Source organism: Poeciliopsis prolifica, unplaced genomic scaffold, assembly GCF_027474105.1.
Source record: "Poeciliopsis prolifica strain line A6 unplaced genomic scaffold, Auburn_PproV2 SCAFFOLD155, whole genome shotgun sequence".
In the NCBI taxonomy this organism is placed as follows: domain Eukaryota; kingdom Metazoa; phylum Chordata; class Actinopteri; order Cyprinodontiformes; family Poeciliidae; genus Poeciliopsis; species Poeciliopsis prolifica.
The window spans coordinates 1-12,500 of NW_026562530.1; the positions used below are offsets into that span (position 1 = coordinate 1).

Below are 12,500 nucleotides of genomic sequence, written 5' to 3' on the forward strand. Positions count from 1 at the left end.
GAAGGAAACTGTTCCTGAATTTGCATCAATTTAAACTGGATTGTAAATCGGAGCTAACCCAATCACATTCTCTGATTTAATCAGAGAAACTACACATTTACTCTTTTCATAGTCATGTTTCTTTGCTGTAATAACTCATTTCAAATCCTCCGTTCTCCTGGCTGCTTCAGCATCCGCCTAATAACCTCCAGCCTGAAAGCTCAGTTTGCTGACCGGATCATTTTCATTGATCTATAATTAGCTGTAAAGTTGCTGCGGCGCACAGAGCCCTGACGGAAAGTCTGACCGGCTGAAAGCTAAAGGACATGCAGGGCGAGCCGCCGCCCACACAGCGACTCCACAGGCGTCCTACCTATAGACTTCTGCTTCCTCATGGTGCCCTTCTCTGGGATCCCCAGGTAGGGCTCCGGGCACAGTGGGCGGCACCACTGCTACTCCCTGGCGGTCGTGATACATGGACTGAAAATCACAATGTTGTTTATGACACAAACAGACAAACACTTTTCTGCAGCCCTCTAAGCAGCGGCGTTAGCAGAATCTAGTCCAGGGATTTATCCTCATTTCTTCATGTTTCCTTTAGAAGCAGCAGAGTGCTGGGGGATCCGCTGGCTGGATCCGCTGGGGGATCCGCTGGCTGGATCCGCTGGGGGATCCGCTGGCTGGATCTGCTGGCTGGATCTGGGGGATGGGGGATCCGCTGGGGGATCCGCTGGCTGGATCCGCTGGGGGATCCGCTGGCTGGATCCGCTGGGGGATCCGCTGGCTGGATCCGCTGGGGGATCCGCTGGCTGGATCTGACCAATTCCAGCTGCTTTTCCAGTCAGTGAAGGCACCAGGTCTCACAACCATAACACTCTTCGGTGCAGAGGTTTTTCACTGGTTTTTATTTGTTAAACAATAATAACAAACGGCTTGTTTAAATGTTATGTGATGAGCACATTTCCACTGATGTGGTGAAAGTGAAACTAGTTTAACACATTACTAACTGAAAACATTTTGCGCATTTAGTTTCTCCTAATTTAATTTTTCCAGAAAAAAAGCAGCTAAACTTGAATGATGCCAATAAATAAAAACGCTGGCTGATCATTTTTTTAATTAAAATTTCTTAAAATATCATTTTTTGATACTTTTTATCTTCTGGGGAAAGTTTGCTTTGTTCTTTTTAATCCACTTTTCAATCTTTCAAATTTAAAATATTTCAGTGGTTTGGTCTGAAAATGAGTCAAAAAGCTTCTGAATATGAAATTAAACTCTGGAAAGAAAATTCCCAGAAAGGAACCGAACTGGGATGTTCTGGGATTTTTACTTTTCCAGGTGATTAAAAACATGGATTCAGGTTTCAGGGCTGTAAAACCCTTGGTTACTCCTATGACACTCATCCTTGCATATGGCTGACTCCACCATGTTTCCATGATTGTTGCTCCATAAATGAGCCGAAGTTCTTACGTTCATGTCGGTGGGAGTGACCAGGCAGCGACTGGAGGGACGAGGTTTGATGGTGGCGATCTTCGTGTCCACAGGTGAGCTCTTCTGGGCGTGCGTCATCTCTTCCACTTTATCTGCAAATGGAGCCGACATGCAGTCAGAACCACTCCGGACCCGCAGGCACGGCCGGAGCTCACGGCCCAAACACAAGCCAGTCATTCACAGCGCCCCTCTCTCTGAGCTGTCACACCAAAACGGCAGATGAAACTGGAGTAAATGTTGGAAGGTAATTCTTCTGGGGCGGGGGGTATGAGGACTTTGATGAGATAATGTGCCCAGCCGTGGAAGCCGTGCAAGCTTTTCCAAACAGCCGGCTCAGAAGCATCATCCAGGTCTCAGGGACGCTCCCTCAGAGACGGAAACGAGCAATGCATGTTTGTCTGCCAAGTTTGCCGTTAGGTATTACTCTCAGGCTTGCAGGAAGGGCGTCAACGACAAATTTGTCAGAACTGAACCTCTCCATGATGTCATCACGTAAAAATCCTCTGAAAAGGTTCTGCTGCTGGAACAATTAGTCCCAGAAAAAACCAGAACCGCATCTCATTTGTACGGGATTTGATTTGATCTGGACCTCAGCAGGTCTCACTGCCAACTAAACCACAACGCTAAGTTCAGCCCTGAGGCTTCAGTTAACTGCTGAGCAAAGATCACAGAGAAGCAACTGTTGCTCAGCAACCTGGGAGGGGTCAAAGGTCATCTATCATCTGTCTGTTAGATTAGTCTGCAGAGAGGAAGGTTTTTCCCAAGAGGAAAACTTCTCAGACTTGCAGGAGCGATCGACCCGGCAGATTCAGTCCAACGTCAGAAACTACCAGAAACCCAGAGCTCAAATCTCACCAGGTCAAAGGTCAAAGTTGATGAAAGTCTGCAATCATTGGCAAGTTTTTAACAGGATTTTGGTGATTTGTGTTCTTTTCAAAAGATGAGGACCGAGAATGCAGCCCTGCAGAACCCCAGAAATGACTGGAGCAATACTAATTTATTTAATATTAATATAAATCTGTGAAGCTGCTTCACATGCAGAAACAGCTAAATTAATAACCGGAGAACAAGAAGAGGATCCGTTTGTCATTACATCACTGTGTGCAATAAATCTATGAGCGATTTGAATAATTCATTTTCCTTGTTTTAAGACCTGATGAGGACCAGATATGAATTCACTGCGTTGTCAGAACTAGATGTGAAGAAAAGTGGGAATGTTTGATCCAGACCATGCTGACCCTGATCTCTGCCTGCGCAGGATGGAGGAAGCTTCCATGCATTAAGGGAGTGATTACTTAGAGTCACTTGGAAAACAATCCTCTTCTTCTGCGCATCTACACACAGAGCAGAGGAAAGGGCCGTCAACGACAGCAGCACCGACACACAACAGCAGAAAGATTCACATTTCATCTCTGCCTCAACTGTTGGACCACATGCAGCACGGTCCCCCTGGAAAGCAACCTGTAAGGGAAACATTTCCTGGAAGAAAAACTCAGAAAACACAAAAAACACAAAAACACAAAAAACACAAAAACACAAAAACACAAAAACAAAAAAAACACAAAAAAACACAAAAACACAAAAACACAAAAAACACAAAAACACAAAAACACAAAAACAAAAAAAACACAAAAAACACAAAAACACAAAAAACACACAAAAACACAAAAACACAAAAACACAAAAACAAAAAAAACACAAAAAACACAAAAACACAAAAACACAAAAAACACAAAAACACAAAAACACAAAAAACACAAAAACACAAAAACACAAAACACAAAAACACAAAAACAAAAAACACAAAAAACACAAAAACACAAAAAACACAAAAACACAAAAAACACAAAAAACACAAAAACACAAAAAACACAAAAACACAAAAAACACAAAAACACAAAAAACACAAAAACAAAAAAAACACAAAAACAAAAAAAACACAAAAAACACAAAAACAAAAAAACACAAACACAAAAAACACAAAAACACAAAAACAAAAAAACACAAAACAAAAAAAACACAAAAACAAAAAAAACACAAAAAAACACAAAACAAAAAAAAAACACAAAAAACAAAAACACAAAAAACAAAAAAACACAAAAACACAAAAAACACAAAACACAAAAACAAAAAAAACACAAAAACAAAAAAAACACAAAAACAAAAAAACACAAAAAACACAAAAACAAAAAAAAAACACAAAAAACACAAAAAAACACAAAAACAAAAAAAACAAAAACACAAAAACACAAAAAACACAAAAACACAGAAAAACACTATACACACAACACACACACTGCACAAGCACACACTACACAAACACAGACACATGTACACACACTACACAAACACTACACACACACTGTACAAACACACACTACACACACACTATACACACTACACACACACACATTGCACAAACACACACACTAACACACACACACTACACACACACAGACACTGACTGTATAAACACACACTAACACACTCTGACACACACACACACACAGCACAAACACACACACACACACTACACACACACATACACACACACTGTATAAACACACACTAACACACTCTGACACACACACACACTGCACAAACACACACACTGCACAAACACACACACTAACACACACACAGACACTGACTGTATAAACACACACTAACACACTCTGACACACACACACACAGCACAAACACACACACACACTGTATAAACACACACCAACACTCTGTGACTCCTGCAGGTTGATTCAGAGGAGAAACTCTGGATCTTGTGGGATTTTCAGCAAGCAACACGTTTCTGTTTGACATCATTTCCAGAGTTAATCATGCAACATGTGAACCACAGTGACGTTCAGAGCAGCTTGTAAATCATGCAGGTTGACAGAAAACACACTGCATGTTTCACTCTGACTCAGTCACATTAAAGAAAAACCAAAATAAGAAAAAACTGTTAGTTGTTGACGGGGATGTGAGGCGGGAGGATGGACAGAAAACCAGAGCAAACATGCCTACAGGAAACTTACCACCTTTCTTCTTCCGTAGCGTGGCTTAAGAGGTGAAGAAAAAACAATTCTTCAGAGCAGGAAACAAATTCAAACCTTTTCATCCAGGTTTAAAACCAGAGGTCACATCTGGTGACTAAATCCTTCCTGCTTCAAGTTTCATCAAAACTCCCAGAATTCCTTCAGCAGAAACCACAAGTTTACATACACTTCCCCCTTTTTGTTCTTCACAGTTCATGATTAGTTTAATTAATGGATCCTTCAGGTCGGTCGAACATGAAACTGCAAAACACGAGAAATCCTACCAAATTTTTCGTTTAATTCTTGTTGCAAATTTTAAATCAGACAGAACTAATTTATAAATAAACTTTCAGCAGGACACAGATTAAACCAATCAGATTATTAGCAGATTACAAACGAATCAGTCATTTTATATCAGTGCTTTACTGAAAAGTTATTTGTAAATGAGTTTATCTTACATGTGCTGAGACATTCGCACCAGAAACTAGACTAAAAATAGTTTTTGCAGTGCGTGTGTGTAATCTCTTCAGGCAGCCAAAGGCCTCATCATCTCACTAGCGATGACTGGATGAACGAGATTCCCACAGTTCCCAACTCCCATCCAGTGAAACCACAGCCACGGGAACGGGCTTGGCAGAACCAGCAGAGGTTAATCTTCATCGCCTCCATCTGTTCATCAACGGGAGCAAAATGTGACGGCAGGAAACAGAAACATGAAACCAGAGCAGCTCTCTGCAGGTCTCATCAGCAGCGCTGAACGTTTCAGACCAGGAAACCTTCAAAATGCTGTGGTCTGAGTTTAACCCTTCCCTCCCTGAATCAGCCCTCGGCTCCGACTCGGCCACTGGTGTCCGATCTGCCCACTGTCTGCCGACTCAGCGCGACTCAGAGCGACTCAGAGCGACTCAGAGCGACTCAGCGCTTTTCCTCCCCACACAGAGATACAACAGGAACAGCTGCAGCAGCACACTGATATCAAGCTTTACAGGAGCAGAGGTCAAACCGCCATGCATGATGGGAACGGAGGGCAGGAGATGAGGAGGGAGCAACAAGCTTTTTCCTTCTTTCACCAAGTCAAACCAAAGCAAGGCCTCATTCTGTGCTGCAAGGCGGGAAGCTGCAGGTGCTGACTGCTTACCTTTATCCACTACAGAGGCCAACCAATGAGGAAGAGGAGCAGAGGAAGGACAGAGGTGCTGTTAGACACTCCCTCACGTCTCCAACATTACCAGAAAGGCGTGCAGCTCTTACCGAGTTCCTCCAGCTCTGACGTCATGGACTTGGAGCGCATGGACAGGGCGGTGGTGGGGGCTCGCTTCGGCGGCGGAGGAGCTGAGGAAGAGTCCAAATATGAGCAAAAAAACCAAAACGACTGCAGGAGCATTCGTTTATCTGCAAAGTGACAGAAACACGGTGGCGGCAGTATCATGCTGCGGACGCTTCTCTTTAGCAGACACACAGAAGCAGATTCAGATTTCTTGGGAAGACAGATGGAGCCAATAATCTGATGATTAACTCCATGAAAAAAATCACTTTTTATTCTTTCATCACTTTGCAGATTTTTTATTTAATCAGTTAAATCTCTCGTTTCCATTAGAAAGACATTAAAATATGCAGATAAACACATAATTTAACTCAATTTTAGATAATTAATGACTATTTTATGCAGCAACATCATTCCTTTAGTGAATATTTGATTATGAGTAGCAAATGATTAATCTGCAGCTGAAAAGCTCAAACCTTTCTGCACAGCATAGCACTGATTATTATTGAATCAACTGATTAATAACTGATTAATAAGAAAAAGGTGCTTCGGAAATAAATGTCCAGAATCCGAGGTTAAACTGAAAACTCTCAACAAATGGATTTTTCAAGTCTGTATTCTTCAGTTAACAATTAATTCATTATTAGATTAGCTGATAATTATTCCAATAATTGATTCGTCATGATGGAGTGAAATCAGTTGGTTTCCAAACAAAGATGAACTTTAACCATAAAGTTACGTTTGTGGTAAAATGTGGAAAAGTTCATGAATTTCAGTGACTGAAGTTTTTAAATCAGCTTCAATTTCTACGGATTATTTTATTCTGATCCGTTTAGGAGGGAAATCAGATCAAACTTCAGGTTATTTCTCTTCATCGTCTTTAAAAGCTGTTACTAACAGCGTCACACGTTTCCAGATCCAGCGGGTTCCCACCTTTTTTACGCGCCGTGTCTTCCGGGTCCAGGTTCCGGCTCACGGTCACCACTTTGATCAGAAGCCGGTTTCCTCCCTGGCGGATCATGTTGACCACCTGCCTGTGGCCCACCTTCACCACGTTCTCCTGGTTCACCTGCCGAGACACAACGGGTCAGGAAATGGGTCAGACAGACAGACAGACGGGTCAGACAGACAGACGGGTCAGACAGACAGACGGGTCAGACAGACAGACGGGTCAGACAGACAGACGGGTCAGACAGACAGACAGACAGACAGACAGATGGTTTCCGTCAGAGTGAAAACCTGAAAGCAAGGAGGAGTTTTACGTGAGAGAAACAAACGTTACCGTCTGGAGGCTGGGAAATGTTTTAAGATTCTCCTAAACTATTTCATTCACAAACTCTTAATGTCTGACTGGAATAATCAATAGTTGGTTTCAAAGATGAAATATTCTAAAATAAACATCAAATTATAATTTCACATTTTCTCATTCATTACTACTTAATTCTTCTAGCAAAAGCCAAAACATGGCGGATCGTAGGACAGAAATATTTGGAGTTACTTTCTGACAGGACAGTCAGAAAAAGTCTATTTTCGTCTTTCAGTTTGCAGTTTCATAAAAATCTGGAAATGATGGATCTCATCATGACTCGGCTCCTGTCCCCTTCCAGACCAGGAAGTGATGATGAGAAACGGACCCGGAGCGAAACGGACCCGGAGCGAAACGGACCCGGAGCAAAACGGACCCGGAGCGAAACGGACCCGGAGCGAAACGGACCCGGAGCGAAACGGACCCGGAGCGAAACGGTGGAGGAACGGCGGCCAGGTTCAGTCTTTAGAGGAAAATGTTCAGGTCTTCACCTCCAGTCATGCTTTACATAATCCTCTGTTTTCTCTGTATTATGCAATGATGCTGAAGGATGGACACACACACACACACACACACACACACACACACACACACCACACACACACACACACACACACACACACACACACACATACACACACACAGCTTTCACAAGTGCTTCGTTCAAAGCACGGATGTAAAATTGTTTCCAGGTTTAGTAAATCACACTGAGGGAAAGTCTTTACTTTTCCTCGTCTCAGGATTTTGCGGTTTTATTTCATCAGTTCCTGATTTTCCTGATTTCTCCTCGTTCTCCTGATGTTTACGTTTCGTTATAGATCAGGTTTGCACGTGCAAACTGCCAGAAGTTCAGGCCCACAGTGTTTCCAGACGGAGTTGATTTCTTTTTTCCCTCCTTCCATGCAGATCAGATCTGAGGCTTTTCTCCAACCTGAGCGCTGAATCCCTGCAGCTCCTCCACATGTTAACTCTGCTTGACCTTCCCCACATCGTTGCCCGGACCTGCTGCTGGTAAACTGCATTGTTTTGTTCCACTTTGCATTTTCAGTCCTGAAAATGCAAAGTGGTGCAAAGTGAGCTGCTGCTGGGAACCGGGTCGACCCGGATCCGGAGCGTCTGTTCCGCTGCCGTGTTTTCCCTGCAACCTGCGCGGAGGTTGCAGCTCTGCCAGCGCCGCCGCTGCTCTTTGTGCCCATAAATAAATTATTTCTGTGGTATTTTTAAGAACCATGTGATTTCAGTGGGTTAGTGGGGAAGGCGGCGCTCGGCGCTGCTGGTGGAGCAGAACCGGGCTTCCTGCTGGAGGTCGATTAAAGAACTCAGACCCTGTGACATCACGCCCACTGAGACGGAAACATGATGACATCATACAGCTGTCAGAGCTAAACCGTCTGCAGCACAGAAGAGCTGAAACTCTTCTGATCGTCTCGCCTTCAAGAGGCGAGAAACTAAAATACGACACGAAACATTTCACTGTTTAAAACGAATCCATCAACATCATCACTTCTGCCAGAGCAGGAACTGCTGCCAACGTCAGCCTGGGAAGGGTCAAAGGTCAAATCCATCTGACGTTCATCATTATGTGGGGAGGAAAACATGGCAGCAGATTCAGCCCAACGTCAGAGCGGCCAAGAGGTCAAAGGTCAGAGCTGATGAAAGTTTGAAACGTTTAGGTACATTTTTAATAGGATTTAAAAAGACAAAGTGATAAAATATGTTTTGTTGTCTCATGGCTGATCAGAGTGGGAGCGTGAACAGAGGAGGACCCAGAACGCCGCCAGGCAGAACTCCACAAGTAACTGGATTTAAAACACGAAAACAAAACACCTGCTCAAAATCCATTTTAAATCGACTCAGGGGAGAAATGTGGAAAAATATCTGAATTCAGAGCAGAAAATGGATTTGATATAAACTTTTCTGGAAGGTTTTTCTCTCTGAGCAGCTCAGGGTTTACATTCTCAGAGGTGTTACAAATTAAAATAAGAAGATGCATAAATTTAACATTATTTAAGGTTCAATTCTTTGAAATGTTGGGCCAAACTAGAGCTGAGAGCTTCATGTTTGATCTTTAGATTATTATTATAGTTTAAAATATTGTTCAGCAGAATTTGAGGAATGAAGATGCTTAAATTTTCACGACTTTTATAAAAAATATTTGATGCATTTTAGTTTCTGCTTTCAGAAGTAATTTTGATGGAAAGATTTGGTGAAACGGGTTGGAAACATCCGACGCCTGCTGCTCCTCCTGAGGAGAAGCTCCGAGTTTCCCTCAGGAAGCTGCAGGAAGTTCTGATCCACATCAAACTGCATGAAGGTAAAACTGAACATCAACGCAACATCCTGTCTGCAAATATAAAACCACTCAGCTCTTTATGTCACCAGGCTTTTATTGGTTTTATTAAATAAACTCAAACTAAAACCTGACAGAAACGTTTTGCCTGTTGAAGAAGTGAAGAGCCAAACATCAGGATGTAAAACAGCCGCAGACGAAACGAGCGTCACTTGTAAAACAAGACGCAGGTCTGAGACAGACGTGATTAAAATGCACATGCATGGTCCAAGCTGACTGATTCATTAGCCGCCTCATTAGTCATGCCAGTTTGACTTTAACAGCATCAGCTGATTGTCTGGCGCTGATGAATTCATGAATGCAAACAGCTTCTTCAGCGGATCAGACAGAACCAGAAATCTGCACCAAAAACGCATCATCTGCTGCTTTCATCCAATATTCAGGATTATGGTTCTAAATATGAACTAACTAACAACGATGAGGCAATAAAAGAAGCTTGTTTTATTGTGTTTAACTCAGACCAGATCCACTGGTGCTGCTGAACAGGACAACAGATTTGGACTCTGAAAAAATGAAGTTATTTCATGTTCTTCAAAAATCTAAAATGTCTGATAGTTTTTTCTCATCTTTTTCTTCCATATTTACATTATTTAATGAGATCAATCAGAAAAAACAAATAGCATCAGAAAATCAGTGATTCTGATTAGAAAAACAAAATCATAATAAAAATGATTCAGAGGAGCTGATTAAAACTCCTGTTAGTTTCACTTTTATTGTTCAAAGTCAGACAATCATGATAATCCCAGACTAGCTGAGATTATCATAAACTCATCTTCAAAACATAAAGATGGAGACAATCAGTGCAGCTCAGGTTTACAGGAACAGATCAGACAGAAAGCAGGAAAACACAGGAAGGTAAAACTCACTTTCATTCAGGTTTTATCAAGATCATGACTGTTATTATGTTGCAGAATGCATGAGGTGTACATGAACCCTCTTAAAAACAGCTAAAGCAGTAATAAATAGCTGTGCATTCAATAAGTTATTCATAAAATCTAAAATATTGAACATCTTTTCACCTTGATCAGTCCCCGCAGAATGTCTTGATTTTTCTGAGTATTTTTTGCAACCAAAATCAGTGATTTTGTGACGCTAATATAAAAGTATTTATGCTTATGCATGATAGTAAATGTGACTTTTGAAACTCTATTGTGAACTAATGTTGAGTATGAAACACTGCCACCTGCAGGTGGGAGTAAACAGTCAATTAAACCCGATGTTTTTCACCGTTGTTGCAGAAAATGAACTTAAAATGATGAATTAGCACGAAACTGTTGATTTTGTGGGAATTTGGCAAAATTTAATGCCAAACATAAAAACTGCTTTAATTTGATCTCTAAGATAATATTAAGGCATTCAGAGGGACACATTGGAGCCAGAAAGTTTTACTGCAAAGTGAATAAACTGAAAATACAACAGCGCAAGGATCAGCTTTAAGTGATGCTTGGACAAACAGAAGGACTGAGACTTTATTCTGATTGGTGAAAAGCAACCAGACCTTTTTATGAAAAGCTTAAACTTCAGCAGAAACGTCAGGATGAGACGCAGTGGCTCACAGGAAGGCCTCCCTGTGAGGGCAGCTTGTGCTACTTCACTGCACAACTGACAGTCAGGGGTGTGCAGGGAGTCCTCAGGGAGAACACACACACCCACACACACCCCCCCACACACACACACCTGGAGGCATGGGTAGGCAGATGCATCTGCATGGTACCCAGGTCACACTTCCCTCTCTCGGCCAAAGTTGTGCGTTATATAAGCTGTAAGTGCTTCGCTCCATCTACCTCCAGAGCGAAAACACTCGCTGAAACACGCAGCTGAAGCTGCACGCTTGTGCAGAGAGCAGATCCACGCATGTTCTGTCCCGCTAGCGTGACTTCAGCGCACATTAGTGCATTTTAAAGACCAGAGGATGCATTCTGCAAACATTTGATCTGTTCAGGTTTGAGCAGACCAGCTGGTGTCTGCAGCATTCACACAAACATACCAACATTTAAGGTAAAGAGTCAATATTTAATGTACAGTTTAGTCCCTTCATTTATCACCAATATCTCTTCACCTGCCTCAGAGTTTCACTGTTTACTCAACAGGATTTTTACAGGAAGGAGATTCAAACGTTTCCAAAGACCAGAAACCAAATAAAGAAATAAAATCACATTTCTTGCAGGTTTTCTTGCTGAAGAGTCAATGTGATGAATTAGCACGGCAAAGTCACTAATATTTTCACAACTGCATGTTTTCCAATGCAGCAGCAAAAAGCTATTTAAGGAGAAGCTCCTGTTCATTCAGGCTGAATGAGAGAGCGAGACTTTCAGTGGATAACAGGAAGGCTAAACCGATTTGTTCAGCCTTCCTGGAATATTTGGAAAAGTTAATATTATTCCAGAATTTATCAAGAAGTCATTTTGATAAACCTGAGTGACATTAAACAGAAGAAACGTGACTTCAGACCAAAGACTGTCTGAAAAGACAAACCAGCCGTCTGACCTTTCGGCTTCAACACCTCCAGTCCTTCTCATGCTGCAAAAATCCCTTTGAATTTTAAGGCCTGAAAATGTTTCACCTGTCCATCATGACCCTCAGCAGTTGCTGACTCAGAGTCTAAAGGTGTGAAGATGTGCAGCCGGTTCTGCAGGAACCCGGATGATATTAACGACAACGAGCCGAGTTTAAACACAAGAGTCACCGATCCGCCGGCTGCATTAAGGCTCTGAAGAAATGCAGCGCTGCACTGGGCGGAAGTACAGAACCTGCTGCATCCCAGGACGTCACATTTCTCTGTTGCATTTTAAACTCTTCTCACATACATAATCATTTCTGAATTTCTGTCTTTGTTTGTGAGGCGATGGAGCAGAAATCAGTTCAAATCTGTCAACTTCCAGAACGTTACGGTCAGAAGAGCTGCACATGTGGCTGCACATGTGGCTGCACATGTGGCGAGGACGCAGCGTTCACCTCTCAGAGATCTGTCCCCGCTGCTCGTCTGCTGCCGGACTGGAAGAGGATGACGCTCATCGGATCCGACATGTCAGAGCAGAAACGGCCTCTCCGCATCGCCTTGACCTCCACAGAGCGGGACGA

General features: G+C 42.4%; 1 protein-coding gene across 1 annotated transcript in view; it reads right to left on the reverse strand.

Moving 5' to 3' along the window:
• Nucleotides 1–352: 352 nt before the first annotated feature.
• The window catches only part of LOC129356072 (SH3 and multiple ankyrin repeat domains protein 2-like), a gene marked incomplete at its 3' end in the record, with an annotated part of 128,318 nt that continues 116,170 nt past the window's right edge, over nucleotides 353–12,500 (reverse strand). The window contains 8 exon segments of the mRNA XM_055025686.1: nucleotides 353–401; nucleotides 403–459; nucleotides 1,447–1,559; nucleotides 2,763–2,801; nucleotides 4,500–4,523; nucleotides 5,638–5,646; nucleotides 5,751–5,831; nucleotides 6,697–6,832. Of these exon segments, the coding sequence (XP_054881661.1) occupies nucleotides 353–401; nucleotides 403–459; nucleotides 1,447–1,559; nucleotides 2,763–2,801; nucleotides 4,500–4,523; nucleotides 5,638–5,646; nucleotides 5,751–5,831; nucleotides 6,697–6,832 (508 nt within the window).